The sequence below is a fragment of the Phalacrocorax aristotelis genome, chromosome 14 (assembly GCF_949628215.1).
Source record: "Phalacrocorax aristotelis chromosome 14, bGulAri2.1, whole genome shotgun sequence".
NCBI lineage: Eukaryota > Metazoa > Chordata > Aves > Suliformes > Phalacrocoracidae > Phalacrocorax > Phalacrocorax aristotelis.
This window is the reverse complement of record NC_134289.1, coordinates 2,073,568-2,099,335: the sequence shown is the minus strand read 5'-3', so window position 1 is coordinate 2,099,335 and position 25,768 is coordinate 2,073,568. Positions and strand designations below refer to the sequence as shown.

The window sequence follows — 25,768 nt, the reverse complement described above, 5'->3', positions numbered from 1 at the left end:
TTTTCTTTTTAAAGATGGATGGACTATTTTCTGACGAAAAGCTTGCTGACTACAAAGTGTGATTTAGTCTGATGCAAATACACTCATAAATATGCAGTTTGGATTGCAAGGTGCTTGTTCCTACAGCCAGCACTGTTTATGGGCAGCTGGAGGTGCTTTCTGTGTTTGAAGCTCTTTGTATTTGAAGTCTCATTTAACTAATTATCCTTAAATAATAATATCTATTTTGGTTACATTGAAATGTGTGACTGAGTTATTATCCAGACCATCCTGTGGAGATGTTTAATTTTAAGGCGCTTAGATGTGGCAGAGATGAAAATGCGTTATTGATGTCCTGGCCGGCGTGTTTTTCATCTTAACAGATGTATTTTGTATTGTTGCGTTACTTGGTGGGCATCTGAGGTACAATTTCTCTGATATTTCTATGTTGAAGGGCAGAAGCTGTGAATCAGTTGGTTCAGATGTCCTCTTAGATTGTATATAATACTATTAAGCTCATAAATTCCCTAAGTTTGTTCATGTTGTATATGTTCTGCTGCTTCTCCCCAAAATAGACTTCTGATGGATTTTCCTAGCCCCTGTGCTGCTCCTTGGCGGTCGTTTAGACCAAGTTTCCCGGATGCTTTTCAAATCGTTCTCTGTGCTCGACTCTGACGAGAAAAACATTGGGTTTTTCTGGGGGCCTCTAAATTAACTAGGAAGGTCTGACTAGAGCCATGTCTGAATTCCCTCTAGTCTCTTGTGGATACTCTTACTCCACTTGAAAGGCTGACTTTATTTTATCAAAGAGAAAGCCTCATTTTGAGCCTTGGAATGAAATAAATGGCTGAAATTGTAATACTAGTTCATATGACTAATACAAAAGCTTTTATTATGTGTTCTTTGGCAGGCAGTTTGAGTGATGTTAATAATTACTGCCTTTGTTAGGAGGATTTGGGGGACCTGTGGGGGTGGCTAAGACCAAAAGAGCAGTCCTGAGGCATGGCATAGCATCGAAAGTGTGGTCTCACTCTAGCACAGGAGTAGGGAATGAGGAAAGCAGGTTATCTGTCGTCTGGTCAACCTTACAAATTACCAGCTTCGTGTATTACAGAAAGCAAGAAGCAACACAAGTGTAGGTTTTCTGGTGGTTTTTATTTGCATGCAGAAGGAATTGGAGGGACAGTATGTGAAGTCAAATAAAATTTCTCAAGAGCAAACGGGTAGCAGTCTGAGTCTGGGTTGTCTTGCAGACAATGCTTGAAAAGCCTGGTCTGCTTCCCATCCTGCGCTTCAGCTGCGTCGGTAGTGATGGACTCTGATGTAAAGTAGCACGTTTTGTTGAAATAACCTCAAAACTGTCAAAAGCATAAAAAGCACCTTAAATGTTAGTGAATTGAATCTGTGCTGCATATAACCTTGAGGTATATTTTAAAAGGACTATAGCATAGGTATAATATCTGCAAGGCTGGCTGGTTTTGGTCTTCTGAAGTCCCAATTTGGCTCTTTTTCAAGAAGACATGATCCATTAATGTATCTTTCTTTGAAAACCTTGTTTCATATTCATATTTCAAAAAGATAAAACTCTTTTGCATGCGTAAGGTCTGCAGGTAGCTGTCATCTGCCTGGGCTGTGTTCACATTAGCCTACAGAAGTGGAGCTGCAGAGAGTGAAATGAAGGGCCGAGGACCTGGTGTCCAGGCTGTAGGTGCTTTAGGGGCTTCAGTTTGGTCTAGATCTAGATTTATCATTCTCAGTTGTTCATTTGCACAAGTCGCTTTAGGAGTTTTTTGCAAAATGTCATAACACAGTGGTTACGCTGCATTAGCAGATGGATGAAGTTGAACTTGATAGTCTGAAGGGAAGATTGGAGGGTTCACCTGAGCGTGACTCACCGTGTAGTGAGCAGTTTAGTTGTAGAAATTGAAAGAATCTCAGGAAAATCAGGAAAAACACATCAGTGGTTTTGTTGCATGTTTTCTGTTGTAACATGACACTGGCTGAGACGCTTCCAGAGATAGCGGGCTGTATTACATACCCGCTTGGGTAGTCTCCTAGAGAATGCATGAACTTTGAGTTCTGAAATCAGTATCTTCAGAAACAACTCCTTCCTTATCCAGCCTTGCAGAGCAGCTACTAAGAACTCCAGACTTCTGGCCCGATTGCATGCCAAACCAAAACCGCACATGTAATTTTACGCACACTAATACAATTGTGGAATTTTCCATTTAGTCATCAAAAAAACAAATTAAAGGTGGTGTTATTCCTGTAACAGTGGTGCCTCCTTTAGTGAATATAATGACCTTTGGTATTTGATTAGTACTCAAAGGATCAGTGCAGTATGTGTGTTCCAGTTTGTATAATTTAATAGAAAATATAATAAACTAAGTCGTAAATCCTTTAACTCCTGTTTGTATTTCCTTTCAGTTTTGTATACGGAAGATATTTTGAGTAACTGTGTTATTCTTTGGTGTTATTATAGATGTGAAACTTGTAGCTAAAAGAGGATATTGCAACCACATGAAATCTATTTTCATTTCAATACTTGATGTATCTAAAACTTATTTACAAAAAATAATTACAAGTTAACATCTCTGTAATTTTTTCTACTTCACTCCAAATGGACTTGTTCAGATTTTTAGTGAAAATATAGACATTTTTTTCCAAGGAAATACTCATTGGGGCACCTTGCAGTTCTGCTAAAGTTCTCATGCTATTAATGAGCTCGGCTGATGGACATGTGCTAAATTTTGTCTTTTTTTACTGCAGGTCCAAGGAGCTAATAAAGGAAGCAATCCTTGACAATGACTTCATGAAGAATCTGGAACTGTCTCAGATCCAGGAGATTGTGGATTGTATGTATCCTGTGGAGTATGGCAAAGACAGCTGCATCATCAAGGAAGGAGATGTGGGCTCCCTGGTGTATGTCATGGAAGGTACAGTTTAAAAAGCTAATATTTATTTCCTTTTTTTCAACACATACAGAGACAAAAACTTTATTTCATGGGAAAAATAATTTCAAAGAAAGAGGTTAAAGACATTGTCTAAATATGGTTGTTGGAAAATTGTGTGGACTGCTTTGGCCTGGAAAATTTCTGACTAGGCTTATGTGCCTCCCTATACAAAAAGAGGGTGAAAGCTGTTAACCTTGCACTGTGATCTGTTGGAGTAAACCTCCACTAAATATAGTTCTTTGGATTTGAGGCAATACCAATGGTTTGCTTATATAAATTAGGGACTTAACAGAAAGAATGGTGTTATGGAAATGGGAAATGACTGTAAAACAAGGAGAATATGGGCATGGCTCCCTATCTTATAGGGCATGGTGAGGACAAGCTTGTAAACGCTGATAAAGCACATGGGGCTCTCTGCAGAAGCAATGCATTGTATAATAGAAAATGGTATTTTTCTGCCCAGTACACAAAATAAGCGTCGCATCTGCAGTTTAGCACATCTGATTTGTCGAAGAATGTGTTGTGGCAGGGTTTTGTTTTCTTGGTGGAACATGAGAGCTGCAGCTATTCTGTTGTTCTTGGGAGCTGTCAGTTTTCAGAAAATCTTTTAGCAGGATAGGTGTTGCCAGTGCTCTGCTTCTCCAAAATGTCAGTTATTTGCATTTTGTATCTTATTCTTTCCAAGCTCTCTAGCCTTCACATGTCAAATTGGGTGTATCTTATATATGTGGGGTTTTTTTAAAAGAAGTCCATGTTCATCCATAGGAGTTACTAATCTTGATCAAAGCTCGTGTCCATCTACTACAACACCCCTCTTCTGAGAGTGACTGATAACGAGCTCTGAGGCAAATGTTACTGTTTTAATTTGGTCAATGCAACAAGTGAATTCTCAGTTTGATTTGGTACAATGCAAACGGATAGATGCTTACAAAATTCTTCTTGCTCCTTACCAGAGCCATCTAGTAGACTTGCAAGCATTTTGACCAGATAACACCTAAGGAGAAGGGAGATTCCTCATTTGCCCCTATCTTTTGAGCAAATATGGGAAAACTACAGGTTATGTGTAACTTGTGTGTTTACATGGATGTGTACATGTGCAAATTAATTTCTGGAATTCTTAAACAAAAGTATTTTCAAGGCAGTAAGCCATCCTTTAAACATGGTTTCCTGCCAAACTCTTAATGCTGTATAGTTACAAATGCTCTTCACTAGTTTCCCAAAACAGCTTTAACATTCTGTCCTTTTAAGGTTAAGTCCTTTCTCAAGGCACAGAATTAATTCCTTCAGCTTTTAATATTTTTACATTTTACACATTCAAATGGCATTTTGCATTATGAAGTAGTTAGTGGCGGATGCCAAAGCAAATTATATGTTTCCACCCCCAGCATTACCCAGAAAGATTTAGGTTTTACCCTCCATTTGAATACAGAGACTACTTTGATGAGGTGTAGGATCTGTTCTACTGCTAAATAAAAAACTGCTTTAAAATAAGAGTTGAATAGTATTTTTTTTTCATAGTGAAGTGTGGAGGTTTTTCATTGCACAGCTCTGTGCTTGCTTCCCAAAACACCACCACATCTGAGGCACGCTCACAGTATTTTTGCTACGTGGCTGGCTTTGGATGCTGCGTTCAATGTTTTCCCTTGAAAAAAACGATAACAACAGAACATTGTCAAAATCAGCATATACTCTTCTCCTGCTCAGCCTCTTCACATTCTTTGGAGACGATTTTGGGGGAATTTATGGGCAGAACTGTTTCCACCATGGTTTGGAAGATGGAACACGGCTTGGTACTCGGACAACCCTTTATTTGATATGTCTGATGATGGTGTACTATTACTGTCATTTCCTTGAATTTATCAGATATTTCAGATTGTTGGTCCAAACTCTATCCCTCAGTTCTTGAATCTTGTCTTCTAAAACATACATGCATCAGAGAGAACTTTTGCGTCTTTTAGGCACTTTAGCTTATCCCTGCCCTTCTGGCAGCCCTCTATGTATGAGGGCATGCCTTGGCTCTCCTCCAGTCTTTGGTTGGTCTTGTAACTTGATTTAAGACTATTTAGATAGCTCCGTAAATATGCATAATGCTTTACAAACAGAATTATGAAGAGTTTATGGACATAATGCAATGAGTGATGATGAAGTAATGGAAATGGAAGAAAACATTATCAAATGGGTGGAATTATGGTTATGAAGGAGGCTCACTATCTCATTTTGGCTTATCATTCTGTGTCCCCTCAGTTAGTAACACACCACTCCCCCACCAACTATAAACTTTGTTCTGTACAAAACTCTACTGGAGAAACCCATCTTTATGATTATTACTGAGAGGTTTTATTTTCTTTTCTCAAAAGAAAAATAAATGCTGCTAGTATTTCTTCCATTAATTCCTCTTTCTTTTCTTACTTGGACTTATAGCCATGATTAATATGAATAAAAATTACTCATGTAGACCATTTGATAACCAATACTCTTATGCTTGTTTATAATTTATGATTCTGCGTTTAGATAGAGTCTCTTACAGAAGTCTGAGTTATATCTTGGTGGTGTTTCCTTAGACTAATTTTAAATCATAATTTAAGTAAGATGGATTTGAAAACATCCATCATTTTCACTGTTACTTTCTGTGTTCTCATTCATCACAGTGAAGCAGTGGTAGTGTCTGTTTTAATTTTCCCCTCTAGACATGAGGACTCTACTGGTCATGATGAGACCCTTGTAATTACGATCCTTGAGTATTTTCGTTCTTTACAATGGATGTTAAAATACATATATACATGAAGCTTGCTGATATTGGTGAATCACAGAATGGTAGGGGTTGGAAGGGCCCTCTGGAGCTCACCCCGTCCCACCCCTGCTGGAGCAGGCACCCCCAGAGCAGGGGCACAGGACCGCATCCAGGCGGGGGGTGAATGTCTCCAGGGAAGGGACCCCACAGCCTCTCTGGGCAGCCTGTGCCGCTGCTCTGGCACCCGCACAGGGAAGGGGTTTGTCCTCGTGTTCAGGTGGAACTTCCCGTGTTCCAGCTTGTGCCCGTGGCCTCTTGGCCTGGCGTTGGGCACCACTGAAAAGAGACCAGTCCCATCATCCTGACACCCGCCCTTTACATATTTACAGGTATTGATGAGATCCCCCCTCAGCCTTCTCTTCTCCAGGCTGAACAAACCCACGTCTCTCAGCCTTTCCTCATAAGGGAGATGCTCCAGCCCCTGATCACCTTCATAGCTCTCTGCTGGACTTGCTGAAGCAGTTCCACATCCATCTTAAACTGGGGGGCCCAAAACTGGGCACGGTACTCCAGATGTGGTCTCACTAGGGCAGAGTAGAGGGGGAGGATAACTCCTCTTTATCTGCTGTCCACACTCCATAATGCAGCCCAGGATATGGTTGGCCTTCTTGGCCCCAAGGGCCCGGTGCTGGCTCAGGGTCACCTCGCTGCCCCCCAGCACTCCCAGGTCCTTCTCAACAGAGCCACTTTCCAGTAGTTCACCCCCCAGCCTGTGCTGGTGCAGGGGGTTGTTCCTCCCCAGGGGCAGGACTGGCACTGGCTCTTGTTGAATTCCCTGAGGTTCCCCTGGGCCCAGCTCTTCAGCCTGTCCAGGTCTCGCTGGATGGCAGCACAGCTTCTGGTGTATCAGCCGCCCCTCCCAGCTTGGTGTTGTCAGTGAACTTGCTGAGGGGACGCTCTGTCCCTTCCTCCAGGTCACTGATGAATATGTTGAACAGGACTGGACCCAGCACAGACCCCTGGGGAGCACCACTAGTGACAGGCCTCCATCTAGACTCTGCTCCATTGATCACAACCCTCTGAGCTCTGCTGTTCAGCCAGTTCTCTGTCCACCTCACTCTCCACTCATCCAACCCACACTTCCTTAGCTTGCCTGTGAGGATGCTCTGGCAGACAGTGTCGAATGCCTTACTGAAGTCAAGATAAACAACATCCACTGCTCTCCCTCCGTCGACCCCGCCAGTCACACCATCATAGAAGGCTGTCAGGTTGGTCAAGCATGATCTTCCTTTGGTGAATCCATATTGACCACTTCTGATAACCTTCTTGTCCTCTACATGCCTGGAGATGACCTCCAGGATGAACTGCTCCATCCCCTTTCCAGGGACAGAGGTGAGGCTGACTGCCCTATAGTTCCCCAGGTCCTCCTTCTTGCCCTTTTTGAAGACTGGAGTGACATTGGTTACCCTCCAGTCCTTGGGCACCTCTCCTGTCCTCCATGACCTTTCAAAGATGATGGAGAGTGGCTTGGCAATAAAATCCACTAGCTCCTTCAGCGCTCATGGGTGCATCCAGTTGGGTCCCATGAATTTGCAGGGATCCAGTTTGCCTAAATTATTTCCAACCCAATCCTCTTTGATCAAGGGGAAGTCCTTTTTTCTCCAGATTTTCTTCCTCACCTCTGGGGGCTGGGATGCCTGAGGGCCAGCCTTAGCAGTGAAGACTGGAGCAAAGAAGGCATTCAGTAGCTCTGCCTTCTCTGCATCCTGTCTCACCAGGGCACCCACCTTGTTCAGCAGTGGGCCCACTGTATCCCCAGTCTTCCTCATACTGCTGATGTATTTGAAGAAGCCCTTCTTGTTATCCTTGACATCCCTTCCCAGATTTACTCTCACAAAGGCTTTGGCCTTCTTTGTTGCATCTCTGCACCCCCTGATGGTGTTCTTATATTCCTCCTGAGTGGCCAGTCCCTTTTTCTACATACTGTGAACGTCCCTCTTCCATTTGAATTTCTCTAGAAGGTCTTTGCTCATCCATGTGGATCTCCTGGCTCCTCTGCCTGACTTCTTCCTTCTAGAGATACACTGATCTTGAGCTTGGAGGAAGTGGTCCTTGAATACTGACCAGCTCTCTTGGGCCCCCCTGCCTTCCAGAGCCCTAGCCTATGGGATTCCTCCAGGCGGGTCTTTGAAGAGGCTAAAGTTGGCCCTCTTGGAGTCCAAGGTTGTATTCTGACATGTTGCCCTGCTTCTACCATGCAGGATCCTGAAGTCTACCATCACATGGTCACTACAGGCAAGGCTACCCCCAGCCCTCACATCCTCAACGAGCCCTTCCTTGTTTGTTAGGATAAGGTCGAGTAGCACATATTGCCTTGTTGGCTCCTCCACCACCTGCATCAAAAAATTGTCCTCAATGCTCCGCAGGAACCTTCTGGATTGTGCATGGCATGAATCCTCATGCCATCATGCATAGCATGAATCATCAAAGGCTGGTAATGATGGCTGTTGACCTCCAAACTCTTTCTTCTTCACTATGGCTTAATGATGCTTTCTGAAGGTAATTCAAGGTTTGCTACATTCCTTTGGTGGGAATGACTGTAGCACTGTACCTCAGCAAAGAGTCAGAAAAAGGCTTCACTCCACTTTTCCATGTTCTCTTTGGTTCTAGCAGAAATGTAATTTCATGCTGTCCAATACTGGGTTTACACATGCAGGCATTTTTATTCATGCATTTGCCCAACCCTACCCACACTAGTAGGCTTGACTTTTTCCCCTCCAGTCATGTTGTCCCATGCAGGTAATGACTGAGTAAAAACTTCGTATTCTTTGTCCTATTACTCCATGTCTTGCATCAGATTTCCTATTTCTTTTTATTGTCAGAGCAGCAGCACTCATACCAACTGATTGGACTCTAGAGATGAAAAGTCAGTTAATACAGTGAAGTTTGAGAAAAGACTGAGGTTATTGAGAACACAAGAAGAAAATCTTTCATATAGTTCATTTTTCAACCTATTATGTGTCAAACTGCAAAGCTGGGCAGGGAGAAGTGAAACACAGTGCAGGGAAATAGGAGGAAACTGGAAATTGTGATTTAGATGGGGAGAGGAGGCAACTGAGAGAAATATTCTTGGAGTAGAAATGGTGAGGTGCTATCAGAGGGAAATCAGAGTGTGTTCAAAAGGAAGATGTTACCTCTGTCTGCAGCATGCTGGCTAGAGGCAGCTGTTGAATTTGAGAGGTAGGAGTGTGCCCCTTGCATGTGTCATGCTTCCGCTGGATTAGAGTCAGCCCCAACAGGAGGGAAATGCCCACCAGACTGAGGAGCTCTCAGTCTAAACATCGTCTGACCTGAATGTGTGCTGATCTGGGAGCTCACTTTTCAGGGTGCTCGTTGGCTTTTAAATTGTGCGAGGCTAAGGGAGATGTGCAGTTAGTCTCATCCTCTAAACACAGTAACTGGTCATATGCTCTATCTCCTCTAAAATAGGAGGCTCCCCCAGTTCTGGTAGACTCCCCCCTCCTGGCCATGCATCTGGACTTTTTGGACTGGCACTGGATTTCTTGAATCTGAAAAGTTTTCTGTGAAGATTTTGCTTTAAAAAAGAAAAAATAAAATGAAAATAAGAAAAAAAAAGAAAAAAATGAAGGAAAAAATGAAGGAAAAAAGTTGATCTATATGGAAGATTTAAGGGGAAACTTGCCTGGTTCTCTGGTGGGCTCCTGCCTGGGCTTTCATGAGATACAGCTGTGATGAGCTACAGAATGAGAGTTGTGCTTATTGGAGAGCCCTTCTGACTCCCTCTTTCTGCCTTGCTGCATGGAGGCAGACGGGGTCATAGCATGAAAGCCCAAGGATCGCTCTTTCTACCAGGTCTGAAGCCTTGCAAGTACTGGTTTGGGCTGAACTTGAGCTCTGAGTCTGCAGTGAAAAAACAAACCTATCAGTTAGGAGCTGAAACTGAAACTTCTCAGCAAGCAGAATCCCAAATTTAGGTCTGCATTGCTTTTATTTTTTTGCTTCTGGGCTGACTCTAGTAGTAGTCTCTGTCTTCCTGGCCAGATTTCCACCTCTTGGAAAATAAGAGACCCCAACTTACCTGTTTTCAGACCTTCAGGACTACTGCTGGCCCTGTTATGTCTCAGTCCTTAAAACACTATATTTCTCTGGTGTCATCCTGCTTGTTTGCTTAGTTTAGTCATCTGAGGTAACTGGGTCTGATAGAAATGCCTTATGTATTAAATGCAGGTAGTCAAGGATGCGTTTGTTCAGTTAACAAAATTCATAAGGTTGATGCCAATGTATTTCTTGCAGAGGAGAGGGAAACCCTAATAGGAGTTACCCACAGAGAGGGACAACCTGAAGGCCTCCATAAAAGGCACTCTTAGAGAGGTGCCAGGGTGGGAGAGAAGGTAGCATCACAACTGGAGCCCAATGAGAAGAGCTGTCCTTATGGCTTTATACTTTACCTGACCTCAGGCAGGGTTTTTGCTATTTACAGACTGTTCTTTGCATTTTAAATATTTGTCTGTTACTTAGCAGCGGTGCTGTCATCAGCTATCTGTGTGATCATTAAACAGTTACACAAACTAGGTCCTATGCCTGTGAAAGAATTCTCAGGACAGAGACCCCGATTAGGATGCGGAGAGCCCTTGGATTTGGGTGGTCGTAGCAACCCATGTTTCCTGAGTAGTGTTTTGTACAAGGTGAGCACTTCTCTTCCACTCCAAAGTTTTCCCTTAAGCCCTGTGGAAGGAAGCTGGTTATAATCAACTCTTGAGGCAAATGACACGTGCCCATTTGTCTTGGGTGGCCCTAATGAACTACAGAAGAAGGATTGATATGAAGTAGCAAGGTGGGAGCTAGTATTTCATTAGGATCTGAAATGTTTTGGGGCAGGGAAGACCCCTTAATTCCTCTATGTTCATTAAGTAGCAGGAAAACCCCACAACTTTTGCATATTAACTGAACTGTGTAAAGAAATGCCCTTAATCTCTAGCAACACCAAAAAATTTCCCTTATAGCTGTGCTTCAAAGGTGGAAATTAACTTATCTGTGCTATAAGCAAGTATTCATTAGGGGCTGAAAATGCTGGAAGCATTAAACATGTGCTCTGACCACCTACAGCAACAGTATTCCTCCAGACTGATGAGACAGGTAGTGAAAAGGGGGACAAGTGATGCTGAACTAGTCTATTCTGACACTCTTGGCTCTGCAAATAAAACAATTTGGAGAATTAAATCAAATTCTCAGAAATATATTTCTTGTAAGAGTGGTTCAACAGATTGTTTGTCTTAAAATTGAAGTTTCTTTCAGACCCAAAAAAGGTTCTTGCTGGTTAATCGTATTCTGCCTCTAAAATTAGCCCACCACCTCCAGTTTTCTTTAAGGAAAAAACCCAAACATTTTCCAAGTTCTGGTTTTGCAGGTTTGCATTTATTGACTTAAAGCCTTCTTTGGGGATAACATTTCTAAAATTTTCTGAAGGCACTTAAAAATGTGAAAACCTGGAAGGGTCTGCTTCAGAGAGATACATCTAGATCTGCACCGTGTTGACAGGTTTGAGTTATATGTGGGTGTTACCTCACACTAATGAGGATAAATGTGATATCCCACATCTGAAACCAAATGTTTCCTCTTGTGCTCCCTCTCTGTCTGAACCTGTCAACTGCAGTATGTCAGATTTGATGGCTGCATTATGAAAGGAAAATATATCAGCAGAGCTGTAGATAAATCAGGTGACAAGGTACAAGTTTTAGGCTCTCATGTGAATAGCAGTCATGCCGTTATAAACAGTTGTTCTAATTTATTTTAGAAACTACATTAATAGGTGTAAAGAATCCTCCTTTTATGTTTGTTCCTATTTCCATAAAGCATGGAAGAAATAATACAGTGAACTGGGGGGGGGGGGAAGCAAGGTCAAAATATTTGAATTAACTATTTTGTTGCTCATGATTTTGTATGGGCAGTGGGTGCTGTAACATCCTCCCTGACTATCCTTCTGCAAATTAATATTGGGGTTACACCTCTGCACCACAACTTGAGAACCCGAGTGAAGAAAAATAGCGCCACTGATACCCTTTGGGATCCTACTTCTGTAGGCATGAAAAGGAAAGAAGCAGCTTTTTAAGAACCTGTGTTGAGAAGCAGCCTACACTTCTCCCAGCTCTTGTTTTAGCTGTTTTTCCTCTGTTTAATTTAATTTTATTTTTGTCTTCAGTCATGGAGATTCGCCTTTTATTTTTAAAGGAGCCATTGTTTCTTGCTTCGTTTTTGGTAGCTTCTCCAAAGCGATGAAGCATCTAATTGTGACTTCCCATGGGAACATGTTTTTCTGGGAGTCAGAGATGTCTTGGGAAGGAATGTATTCCTAGAAACTGCAGAATCTGACAGAATGTCAAACTTGATGTTGATAAGGGAAGACAAACAAAGTCTCCATAGCCATTTGAACTACAGAGAGAAATGTAAGAAGCTGTAGAAGACCTCCCATCAGAGGTGGCAGAGCTGTCTGGTCTCACATGGGGTGAAATCCTCAAAGCAACTCTTCAGTCTCTGGGGATTTTTGCTGTTGAATCAAGACCAAAGCAGGCATATAGATACTGTCTGTGTTCCTCAAGACACACCTTGCTGCCTCCTGTGGATTATGACAGCCTTTGCCCAAGTTCTGTGACCCTGTAAGATTTCATCATCAACCCATCGGCCAATGCACTTATCCTTGGTCTCACTTCTGAAGGTGTGCTGGAGTGTCTTGTCCTTTTCTATCCTGTTTGCTTATTCCTAACTGTGCAGTTATGTGATTCCCCCATCCCACCCCTAGCTGGGCAGTGATCACTGCAGACTTTTGATGCTATGTGCAGTCATCCACAAATGCTGTGTCCAATCTGTCTCTGTGTCACCCTCCCTCTGGCCCTCTTTTATCTCTTTTTATGGACTACTCTCGTAAGAATCTGATTTAATAGGATGTAATTGCTCTTCTAGCCCTAGAGTCTTCTGAGTCAGCTCCTTCTCAGAGAAAGGATTTGGTAGGACTGATTGTTCTAAATGAAAGAGGAAAGGAGATCAGAGAATCATTTTGGATTTAAGTAGGCTAAATGACTTTGTTCCCCAGTGCAAGTCCAGAATAGCAAAATGGGGGCAGTAATACTGCCCCCTCAGTGGAGGGTGCATCGTGGCTCTTGACCTACACCGCGTTTATCTTTATATTACTATACGCTTGCAAGAGGTTCCTCACTTTATTATGGCCTGCTACTGTTGTCGTTGCAAAGTTCAAATGTATGTGCTTCTCCTGGCCTTGTTGGTATTCACCAACACTGATGGTGATCATCGTCTCAAAGAAAACCATATTGAGGGGGTTGTTTTTGGTTTTGTGGGTTTTTTTTTCTTCTTTCTTCTTTTCCCCTAGCTTTAGTGAAAAGATGCTGGCTGGAACAAACTTTGTAAACTCTTTAGTCTGTTTTAAATTTGTTTAGTCTCTGGGGCTAAGAGTGAATATGCAGTTTCCGGTTCAGTCAATTAAACCCAGAGACCCCAGCTGAACTCTGTGTCTGCCAGGGCATTTTGGGTCAGTCACCTGTTCTGAGAGCATAGTCGGAGAGAGGGAGCTGAGCCCATGCAGGTAGGGATTTGCCTGGCTCCATATTGGGTTTTGTCATGTATGCCCTAACACTATCCTTGCTAGACATCCTCAAGATTGGTGGTCCTTCAGGCTACCATGAAGTTCCTCCCTTTTTAGTGCAGGTCTAGAGAGTTTTCAGTCCTCTTTCCAAATATATTCCTGATGATGTGGCTAAATCCTCTGATACATGTTCCTACCTTTCTGCATCTCCCAGGGACCCTAGGGAAGGTAATAATAGCTGCATTCATTGCAATCAGGGCTTTTCTAACACAATTGAGGTGGTTCTGCTTCTGAGACATATTCTGCCTTTCACTATGAGTGTTTTGGGCCCTACCTGAGTCTCCAAGCCTCTTCTCAAGGGGTTTGGATCTGCCTTCCCAAGCAAACATAAAAAAATAACATCTCATTGCACAGGTGTTAGATAGCTCTTGAGATTGGAGAGCATTTACTCAGTGTCCATACGGAGACTCTGTAGGAAAGAATCAATTAGGCATTTATGGCAAAGTGGGATTTTCTGCACAGCATACCAACAAATCACTAGCTTCTGAAAAATCTGCCTTTCACAGGATTTTCTGTTAGTTTTGTGAAAATGTACTATGGCAGCAGTTTCTTCTTTGCACTCATCTGTTTAAAGTTTTCAGCTGTTTTTTGCTCAATTTTTTTAAAATTCTTCATCCAGCTATTGTAGAGCTGGGCAGGGGTCAGATCAGGGTTTTTCCCATGGTCAGAGACTCTGTTACTCATTGAAATCCTGAAGCCTTCATGGGTTTCCCATTTCAGTCTTTGTTTTCCCATGGAGATAAGTCATTTAGTGGTCGTCGCTTCTCTGGGAAATTTTCAGTCACTCATCAATAATCCCTCCCCACATCTCCCATGTCCAGTGCTGAGACCATTACATATCAGGACAAGACTATTTTCTAAAGCTCTCTGGGCTTAAGGGATTCTCTAGGACTGATGTCTTCATTCCAAAGATTACCCTATTGCAGAGCAGACTTTATGAAGACTTGCTGGAGAGGGCAAGGGCAGAAATACCAGGTGTCATTCCAGGTGTGCAAGACATCTCAGTAACTGCCCATTGGAAACTGGCCCCTCATGGAACAATTGGCACTGTAGGGCTTGAAGACCATCCCTTGGGCAATGCAATAGCATTAAAAGAGTATTCCTAGAGCTCCTTATCATACAAATGTGCATATGGGCCAAAAGGAGCAAGGGAGGTTACCAACCAGACTCCTTAAAACTTGCTGTTAATATACACATTCACATCTGGCACTGCATCTGTCTATCTGAAGAGCCCTGGGGAAGAGTCTGTAGGGCAGAGGAGTGAAGGGTTGAGATCTTAAAACATTCCTTGTTGCTTCTCTTTCATTACACACTCACTTTTTGGTTGGTATATCTCATGAGGATTTCCATAGAGAAATCCACCCACTTCCTCTGGAGAAGATCAGGTTTGTTTCTAACTCTTGGTTGATGCTTTGAGGCTGTTTTATATCTAGCTAGAATATTTGCAAGAAACTTGGTAATCTGACTTTAAGGCCTGCTTATATTTAAGGTAGCAATTTTAATATTTTGGGCATTGTTTAGTAATCATGCTTTATATCACTTGCCCATAATTCCATTCATGTCCCTGACTAGGCATGGGATGAAAAAGGACAACTTAATACATGTTTATATCAACTGTGTCTTCATCTACTAGGAAATACTCAGAGCACCTCACTGTGATTTCTTAAGTGGTATTAATACTGTGTGGGTGTGCCTAGGAACTGGCAGCATAAGAACAACAAAAAGACTTCCATGACTTGGCAGTTACATGGTTTTTAGTGATGCGGCGTGAAGACTTGGCGTGCTCAAAAAAATCACCGTAACATACGCACTGGATCGAAGAAGCAACTGTACGTTCGCTGAAGCAATCTGGGTCTCCATCTAAATCTACTTCATCATTTAAGCCAGGGCTTCATGCATCTTTGTAGGTTTTAGTGAACTGTAAAAGTTACAAAATCTGTCAGTACGAAGTTGGAGCTGAAACCTCTTTGTTAATTTTTGGGAGTTTTTAACTATTGCTTATAGAAATCAGTCACTATTCCAACTGCTTCCTTTTGGAGTTACTACAATTCATACTAAAATTTTATATTCCACACCCCCACACCCCCCCATCTGGAAGTCAGAACAGTGATTATTCATTGGTTATAAAAATCCACAAGTAATTTCTACTAAGTATTTTCACATAAATACGTAAAGTGTGGACTTCTTTGTGTGGCTGTAGTGTTGAGATGGCTTGGTTTTGAAGTACTGAGGCCCAGCCTGTGTGACATCATTAAAAGTGTTTGTCTCTATATTTTTCCAAATTTTTATCAGCTTAAAACCCGCTTCTAGCAGTCTTCCAGGCTATGATAAATGGAATGTTCATGTACTGTGCCAGTGTTAGACAGCCTGGTGTATGGCCTGTCTCTTAGAGAAATTGAGTTGCACACTGTTTCTTTTATATACAGGATAATATAATGCAAATCATCCACTGTTATCATGTAGTTACTTTAATTTTACAGTGTCTTAATAATTAACTCTTCTAAAAGTAGTTATTTACTCATACTAGTGACAGAGAAGTAAATATTTCTTGTACTTATTTCATAAAGTGTTCATGAGATCAAATAGGATATGAAATTATGATTATCACAGTGGTGGTGTTTATAGGCAGTGATTGTGCTCATGATTAGAATATAGTTTGATCTTTGTTCGGTATAAAGTAATTATTTTTAAAGCTGCAGAACTAACTCTTAATACTTTAAATGTGATAAGACCATAGTACCGTAATACTGCTGTAACATCTTATGTGAGAGACTCTTACTTACCCTTTCTCCTAAAAATAGCTCTGACCAATCTGCAGGTTGGTGTATATTTTTTGTAATAATTTATATGAACCTCACAAACTCTATTAGCAAGATTGCTGAACTGGAGGAAGCAGGGTTTACAGAAGGAAAGATGATAGTGTTTTATAAGGGCAGTGGGAACATTCATTGTGACCCAAGCCAGAGTTTAGGAAGGAAAGCCTGTATAAATCACACAGGTATTAGAATATGAGCTTGCGAAGCAGAAATCCTGTCAAGCAGTGTTCAGAGGGGAGTAGTGGGATGCTGTTTGTGACCACTGTCCTGCGACCTGCCCTCTGCTTGGCCGAGGTGCTGTGTGGGGTGAACAAATAACCTGTAGCCCACCTGTGCTGATCTTACGTACTGACCTCTTCCTAAAGCACAAGCAAACAAAACTCCTATATAATTTATGTTAAGGAGCGGCAAAAGGATGTATGTATATTCTCAGGATAGTATTTGATTAAATAATTCCTTTTCAGTAATGAAAACCTAACCCCTGGTTAGTCTAAGCCAATATTTGGTAACGGGGAGGAGAAAATGCAATCAAAGCTGGGAGCTAATGACTTCATACCTATCAAATATTATTTCTTGTAGTTATCTAAATAATAATAATCATCATCGTCATCAACATCAGCCAACTTCAAGTTTCTCAAGGTATTGCCAAACTCTGCTCAGTAGAGAGGAGGAACTGTACAGCCTATAATGCCTTTATACGAATGCTGCCGAGCACCTGATTCTCTGAGTCTCGCATCTCTGTTGTCATTCAAGTCCTGCTGTCAGCACAAGCTTCTGTGTTAGATTTAGGTGAGAGAGGACTGCTGGCAGGTTCTTAAGCAATGCTGTAACAGTTTTAGTGTCAGGATGACCTGAAAATAATTCCATTTTCAAAATGAATGCCCAGCTTTCTTTGGGATCTGCTCATATTCACTCATATTTACTACTCTTGACATTTTGTTCATCATTATCTTAGCTTCTCTGAAGCTAAAGTTCCCAGTCTCTTTGCAGTGTAGTACTGAACGAGGCTGGCACAGATTTAGCAAAAGCTCCAGTCTGCATTGCTAGGGAGGAGTATTCAGAGTTTATAAAATAGATACATTGTTCTGTAAATGCACTCATACAGCCCGGTTCATCTGCAGGCAGCCAAATATTCATCTTCCCCTCTTCAGGGAAGAAAATTCATAGGTGTAACCTCTTTAAAAAGATTTCCACTGTATAGGAAACGTAATGAATGTATATATTTTTTCCTCACATAAGATCATGGTTGATGTGCTATTTATTTTTGTATTTCTCAGCAGTTATGCAAAGACTGCTTTGTCGTTAAGGGGTTTTATTTACAAAATAAATGGGTGAGATAAAGCCTCATTCATTTTATTAGTAACAGCTGAAAATGGAGGCACAAATGTCTTTCTTGTCTCCCCCACTGTTCCATGACTCCCTTTTATTGAAACTCCCACAACTGAAATGTAAAATGAAAGGACTTTTCATTATAATAGTATACATGAAAGTGCCTGGATTTTGACCTTTGTGTCTGTCCATTAAAATGCATGGCTATATAATTTAGCCTGTGTATGCAGATAGAAAGACTCTAGTGTTAGCAATCCAAACTATTATTAAAGAAACATTAGAGGCAAAGTGTTCGCTTTTGTTAGGCTTGATTAGCTTTGGATTGCTTCTTTACTTTGAAAGCTGATATACAAAAAAAAAAAATCAAACCACAGGAGCCCCCTGCCCTTTCTTACTGCTCTGGGTTGTACAGAGGGTGCTCAAAATAAACAGCTTGAGGAAAGGGAAGGAGAGAAAGGCTTCCTGCCTCTTGTTTAAACTGGAAAGTCAGGTCACTTCTACCTTGTACTTTTATTTATTTATTTTAAAATCTGTAGTGGAAAATGAGAGGGTGAAAACAGGAAAATTGAGAAAGGGACTTATAGTCCCTAGACATTCAAGGTCTCCAGTGCTCTTGCTGGAAGGTGCACCACACAAATCCATTGAAATGGAGATGAAGGTGTTGTTTTAAGCTGTCTTGGTGACCCTCTGCTTGACAGGGTGCTGACTGAGCCCCTCAAACCCGATCTGTGGTTTATATTCGGCACGTACAATATGGTCACTTGAGTGCTCAAGACCACTTCGCGGAAGGATAAAGCATGGCAAACACTGCTGCTTTCTGCTCTCCAGTGATGCCGGTTGGTCTGGATTTGATTTGAACGGTGACTTAGTCGTTGCTGTTTCATGCAGCAGTGGGTGAAATGGGAAAATCCAATAGCAATCCCTCTTGGTAAATCAGAGAAGCAAAATTTCTGTATATATCTGTGTTCCTTAAACACTTCACCATTGTTGAACATCTCTTTGCCCCAGGGGAAATTCAAGTGAGATTTCATCTATCTCGTCTTATCAGTGGGGAAAAACTGCCGTGGATTTGTATGGCCAAGGCTCTCTGCAGACCAGAAGTTTGACAGGGAGAAATCTGAGAATAAGCTAAAAAAAACAAGGGAATAAAGCCAGGGAGGTGGGGAGATTTTTGATTGCATTCTTCGGCAAAGTTTTCTTATTTTTCTTTTGGTTTAATATGTTGGTCCTGATCTCAACTTTCTATGTAGCCCTGGCAGCTGAGTTTTGGGGAAAAGGAGAATTTTTCTCTTTGGAAACAAATCTTTAAGATATCAAAATATCAGATCAATGTTTGCACTGTATTCTTCTCAAATAATGGAAATTACAATTTCCATTGTACAATTTCCAGCAGCTTCTATTCCTAGCACATCCAGGCACAGATGATAATTAAATGCAATCTGAATACATAGGAATTTAAGATTGAAAAAACTAATAAAAATAAGATGTTTGCCATCTTTGTGCTAAATATTTTTATAACCTCTGGGTTCTGACTGGAAACAACTATTTTGTGAAATGACTAAAACATGAAATAACACTGGGTAGGCTTTCTCATATAATAAATAAAAGCAGCAGCTGAGGTTTGAGATGATGCAGATCTCGAAAAGCAATAATCCTGCTGTAGTTATGCAGTCGCATCCTTCCAGTGGAGATCCACAAGGGACTGATTATCACTGCTGAAACGATATAAACGCTTATCTTGAAGTAGGAGGAAACTTGAAGTTATTTTTTGGCTGGATTGGGGGATCTTATTTTCTTTTTTCTGGTAATGATGTGTAACTTCTCAGGTTTCTCAAAGTTAATTGTATTTTGTGTTGCCTGTTGTTCCTCATCTGTTTCCACGTCTTTTCTGTCATTGCTCTTGGAGGAGGATTGAGAGGTCCAGGAGCTTGTAAAAAGACTGTGTTCATAACTAGGTGAAATCTTACTTAAATTATCTTTTCAGGGTTTTCAGCCCAAAACCTTGTGTTCTTTTGCCATGTTTGCTTTTGGCAGTTGTTTCCATTGGAAAAGTGAAGTCAAGTTATAATATTGATAAGTGATCTTTGGTGGGAAATAAAGAACTGTCTGGCAAAGCCCTGCTAACTTCACCAGTGCAGAATCATGACTAACTTGTGAATTTTAGTGCAGACATCCCTGGGAAAATATTCCTAAGGATCATGGGGTGATTTTTGCCCCTGAACCTGGTAGTTTTCCAATGATCCATTGAGGTTTGATCCATGGGGCAGATGCTCCACAGTGGCTAGGAAACTGTTAGGTCCCAGCATAGACTTTTACTAGATCCAAGTGGTCAACGTGCCCAAAAATGACAACTATCTCCAGAGGTCTCCTTTAAACACTGGTTCCCTGTGTTAAAATTTGGACTGAACTAAATCCATGGAAGATTTTTTAACCAAGGAATGTGTTTGTTCCCAGTTGGTACAAGATAAGAAAAGAAGTAGGTGTCCTTGGTAATGTTCGTCTGGAGGGAACAACTGGACCTCCTGCATGATGAATGAAAAGAAAGGAAGTTTGTATTCTGCTTTTCATCAGCAGCTCCTGCTTGTTGTCATTTGTCAGCTATCTCCAGTATGTTGTTTTCCTTCTTGGAAAAGATAAGCCTTTTCACAGACCCCACTTAGTTGAAAATATTTAACACTGCAGAACTAACCTTGCTCATAACTGCTGCTCAGAGGAGAATTTATTTCCTAGTCCTGTGCTCTGTTGGCTGAAGAGATAGTCATCGTCAGGGAGTTGAAGCATTTGGGTTTCCTCAGGTGGTGGTCGGGAAGACCCAAGCGCTGGGGAGTGCTGAGATGTCCCAGCAGCTTCCCCTGCTGCTTTGCCCCTTTAAATTTTAACGGTAATGTCAGTTTTCTGTCTTACTTTTGGAAAATAAATGTGTCTTATTTAACTGTCAGAATAAGCAGGGCTGAGTTTTCTTGGTGGAAACATGCTGGGGAGGAGCTTGGGGAATCAAAGAGCCAAGTATGTATCCTTAGTCACTCTTGTTTTTTTCAGAAGTCTGGAGAATTTGGGACCTCAAAGTACATACTCGGCAGCATCTCTTCCTGATATTGGGGAAACGGTAGCATCTGTTTCTTCTGGTTTGTAATTGTGTGTGCCAGACCAGTGGGATTGAAAGGACAGATAATGGGCCAGAGCCCCTAGTGCAGGGTAACTAAGGCTTCTGCCATGGCAGCACAAGGGTTGGTGGATTATCCCGAGTCCTTTCTTTACTCTGTAGGTGGTGATAGTTGTCACCAGAAGGTTTTTTGCTGGATATTCCTGAAAGTTTGCCACTGATCTTTTTGGGGTCTGATTCTTAACAGTCTCTGACACTGGATCATCTGCAAGAAAAACCGAAAAAAACTTGTCTTACTAATCTTTTTGAAGGTAATGTGAAGCTACTTATCACTTTTACTTCTTGCTATATTTGTTTCTCGGTACCGTAGGCGAGTGATTATCATATGTTAGCATTCGGAGCCAGGTCCCCAGGTGACATAAACTGGCACAGTCCCATCTGTTGGTGAGCTGCCGTCTCCATGCTCTAGGAATCTGGTCCCATTCTTTTAATGTTATTTACCATAGTAAGGTATCAGTAAGTTAAACCTTTCCTTAGTGTTTTGTCCTCAAATAACACAGCTTAAAAAGAGAATGAAAGCTTATGCCAAAGCAAACCAAAAAATGCTCATAGTAAATGAAAACTAATGGGAGTAAATATCTGTAGAATAGTACATTTATATGTGGACTTTCTGACTTGGCCTGATTAGCATCAAAAAATCATCTCTGAAAGAAGCAGAAAGGGTTTATTAATTTAAGCAACAAGATAAATGCCATTCCTTAGGGTGACTAATGTCTAAACAGGTTAAGGGTTAAAAATTCTCACCGGGCTTTTCTTAAAGTGAAGTAAGTGACAAGAATGATAATGTTTTATAATATAGTTTTAATTTTCCAATGTCTATGTGTTAGAATTGGCACTCAGTAGTCATTTTCCATAAATTTTGCATTGTATTGCAGCACACAGAAAAGAGATGTACTGAAGGCTTGTTTCACCGTCTCACACACTGTATTCACAATATTATGCAGCTCAGCTGTCAAACTTTGGGATATCTGAGTTAAGAATTGCTCTGATCCAAGAATAGAAATCAGTAAGTATTCACTCTAATATTACAAATTAGTGATTTTTAAGAGCTCCATAAGGAGTAGAAAGAATCACCATTTATAAAAGCCTACCATAAAAAACCTAATTCTGTTTCAGCGCTGTGGTTGTCATTAACCTCAGTGTTAGGTTTTCTTACAGTCTTGTCAGAGACTTACTTAGATTGCCGTGTCTTTATTCAGGGTGTTATTCCCCACAACCTCATTTTACAGAGCTGTTAGTATAAGGGGAGCCCACTGGTGACCAGCAAGAAACCTTGAAAATTTGATTCTCGGTAAGTACAATGTGCTTTAGCCTTGAGGCTTTCCCATAGACCTTGCATAGCTTCCTAAGCCTGAAGAAGTCCACCTTTAAAGTATATAGAAAATGAAGTCCTAGTTCCATCCTTAGGTAGGGGACTTTGCCTTGCTGACTTGTTTTGGACAGCTCGTCGTGGGGTAACTGGGATTTTCAAAATGCGTGTCCATGTGTACTCGTAGGGAAGGGCAGGAAATCTTTCCTGAGAATAAATTCCTGAAGTTGCTTATAAAGATTGAAAGACTCAGCTATGTAGAAAGCTAAAATTTGTGAACGTGCCATTGTAAATCCATCAGAATAATCCCATTAGTACAAAGGGTATCAAAAGAAGGAAAATAGTATGTAGAATTTACATTTCTCCTGTGAAGTCACCTCTAGGAAGAATTTGCAAATAAATTTAATCTGGCAGTCTGAGAACAGAACTGTTCCAAGGTGCGCTGCAGTGAATTGAATTAAACCCACGCTATTATTCAATTAGCAAATGACTATTCCTAAATTACACTCATTTCCCCCTTGGAAGCAGCAGCATCTACAGCACCGAATGTCAGTGGGTAAAGAGGTGTTATCTCCTCTGAGTGGCAGAGGAAGAATGGAGCCTGCTCGCCAGTGCTGACTCTTCAGTTCATAGTTTCTTCACAGATATGCTTGGAGGGACACTTGCAGTTGGGTTTCAGTAGTGGGTCATTGTGCTTCTAATTTTGCAGTTACAAAGTCTAAATGGAGTATTTTTCAGTTCTGCTGTCAATTGATGAAGAGCTTTGTAGATTAAGTTTAATGATTACTTGCCAGAAACCCCTCACTTCTGCAAATAAAATCAAGAGGAGGAAGAAAACGACTATGCAAAGCTGTGTTAGTGGCTTAAAAATGATCACAGGAGAGAAAAATTCATTACATAAACCAGGGCAGGCTAAAAAAGGCACAACCATAGCTCACTTGTCACTTCTTCTAGAATTTAAAACTAATATATGTGAATGCTGAACGTGTTGACTTTGTACATCCCGTGCTGGTGGAAGAGTTTTGTGCTAGCTGGCTAATAGTGAGCTTCAGGATAAGACGGCAGTTTTACTAAATACATTTTTTAGGTCATCTTCTTGCTTTACCAACAATAATAAGCTTTGCCTGTTTGCTCACCTAAGTTTTGTGTGCAGAGAAGCAGCTCGGTTCCACCCTGTCTTCTGCAGCCTCGGCAAAGCCGTCAGCTGGTGTCCACTTACAGCTGAATATTACTGGTGATGATGCTAAAGCTGGGGAAAATGCATTGGTTTTTATTTTTTATGATCCTGGATCAAGTTTTACTTAGGTTGGCGTTAAGGAAGATAGTTCTGGGATGTGTGAACTGAGCACATTTACTATATACAAGTCCTCAAGAATAAATCTGTGAATGCTTGCAATTCACAGTATAACATTTAAACGGTGCACTAGGCAAAGTGGGCTGTTTATTTTCCTGAGCACCCGTTGTATAAATTACACTTTTATATGTACAAGGAATGTCAGACACAAAATACATCTATAGGAAGTGACTGGGTGATTGAAGAGGTGAAGCTCAATGTCAGTAACTGCAGAGAAGCAGGTCTAGTGGATACATGCAGTGATGGGATTTAAATCAGCTGTTACACTTGGGAGAGAAAGGTTGGAGTCGTCATTCGTGTGTGCCCTGGCTGTGCCTCCTTGTGTCCTGCAGTAAGCAAAAAAACCCAGACAGATAGTGTATTTGGTTTTACTGAGAAAGGAACCGAAAGTAAACCAAAAGACATCAGTACAGCATGGTATAGGATCTTGGTTTCTCCAACCAAGAGAGCTAGGTGCTCTGTGCAATGCTGATCCTATACCAAAAAGGTACAGTGAAAGTTCAAAATGTTGTAAAGGGATGCTCAGAGATATGGAATAGTTTCAGAAAATGCAAGAAAAGAGGCAGTGAAAGAGCAAGGAGATGATAAAGATTAAAAATATTGTGGAGAAGGTGAATACGGAATAAAAAATGCCAGTGCTGACGGGAGTTTCCACCATCCAAGAACTGGGAGGCACCAACAGACCTGAACAGGCAACAAGCTTCAACAGCAAAAATGCTTTTTATTGTTGAAGGTCACACTAACAGGATATAGAAGGCCAGAAACATAAATGGGCTAAAAAGGGGATTAGGTGTACCTAAGCAGAGCAGTTCCGCTCTTCTGTTCTGCAATCTGTCGTCTTTGTCTTGTAGCAGAACAAAACACCACTGGGAGCAGGCTCTTGGTGTGAAATGCTGCCTCCCCTGAAAGGAGGTAGCGCAGTAAGGAAACAGCTAACGTAGGAACAGGGCATGCATGTCCACCATCTGCAGGCATGCAGTGGAAACATTTACACTCACTGCTGTTCAAACCCAATAATATGAGAAAAATGGAAGTTTGTTATAGGTGATGAAGCAATTCTCTGTGTTTTATGCTTAAGAAAACATCAGTCGAAATTCATACACAAATTTTACATAAGTAATTCTTTACAAAGTGTAGAAGCACTTTTAAATTTCAAGTATGAATATATCCTTAAGGGAATGTGCATTCTGGAAAATTGTAATTTTATTAATTTGACTTAGTTATTTCCTTCTATGGCATTTGTTTTACAATCTTTGCTATGTGCAGGGTATTTAGAATATATCATTCATGGCTTCTGAGACAGTATGGTTGCTCATCAATGGATGTCCTTCCTGGTCCCTTGAAAATTTTCAAGTGTAGGCTTCTGAAAAAAGCAACTCTTTAAGAACCAGAAGGGCAATATATTTGATCTACTCTTGGTGTGGATTAATAGCTACTGTGTTTCTTTCGAAATAAGTTCTACCAACATTTTCCCTCTGTTTTCTCCCACTGGTTAAGCCTAATGATTACCTTATAAACTTGACTGGAACAGGTTGGAAGCAGGTGTGAACCTAACTGTTCAACATCATAGCTTCATATCAGGCTATAATGAGAAAAAATTAGCTTTCCTGTTGGCAGACGATTGGTAACGTGCTAAAATATTACTGTTGATCTCTCCAGACTGCTTTGAATTCTAACACCATTCTGTCATACAGTCAGGACTGAAAGCTATGAAAATGCTCTGCTTTTCCTGGTGATGCTGAAGTTCTCCATGTCGTGAAAGCCGAACAGACCAGAACGAAGAAAAGAGGACTGAGCTGATATTTCTAAAATCACTCATTGCTACCATGTGTCACACCTTCAGTAGTTCAGTAGTTTATTTAGCAGTTGTCTCACCTGGTGAAGGGAGTGCTGATGCCAGAATATGATGACTTTTATCTGCTTTACAGGTCAACCTAAATCAGTTTCTTTGAGTGCTTAACACATCAGCATTGTGAATTGCACCTTCCCTGTTCCAGACAGTGAGTTTTGCATAAAATTTTGCTGGGAAGCTGACTTCACCCAGCATATCTTGGTGCTACCTGGCGGAATGGACAACCCAGTTCCTCTTCAAGGCATCACAAAAATAGTGTGAAAACTTTGCTGAAAACAACCCCTAAACTCGTCATCTGGTGAAGAACTTAAACTTTGACTGCTGGGTTGTTAATGAAAGAGCATGATGGTTTGAACAACATGCCTCAGCTTTCTTGTTGCTTATTCTGTGGCAGGAAAGGGCGTACAGGTGGAGCATCTGGCTGTGAAAGCCTTAAGTCATCTAGCAGAGAAGCTGAGTGCTTTGTCCTCCAGTACATATTGGAGAAGTCCGTATCGTATGGAGTCTGGGGACCTGCTTCTGCTGATTGTGTTTTTGCTCTATATCAAGAACATGTCCACCCCTCAGGCCCTGCACCCCTGTGGGTGACTAATGACACAGTAAAAA

At 41.3% G+C, this 25,768-nt stretch overlaps 1 protein-coding gene across 2 annotated transcripts in view; it reads left to right on the top strand.

Annotated features, from left to right (window-relative positions):
* PRKG1 (protein kinase cGMP-dependent 1) overlaps positions 1-25,768 on the top strand; it is a 531,163-nt gene that overhangs the window by 65,828 nt on the left and 439,567 nt on the right. For both annotated transcript variants that reach the window (XM_075109355.1, XM_075109356.1), the window contains exon 2: positions 2,749-2,915. In XM_075109355.1, coding sequence (XP_074965456.1) covers positions 2,749-2,915 — 167 coding nt within the window. The remainder of the gene's footprint in view (positions 1-2,748; positions 2,916-25,768) is intronic.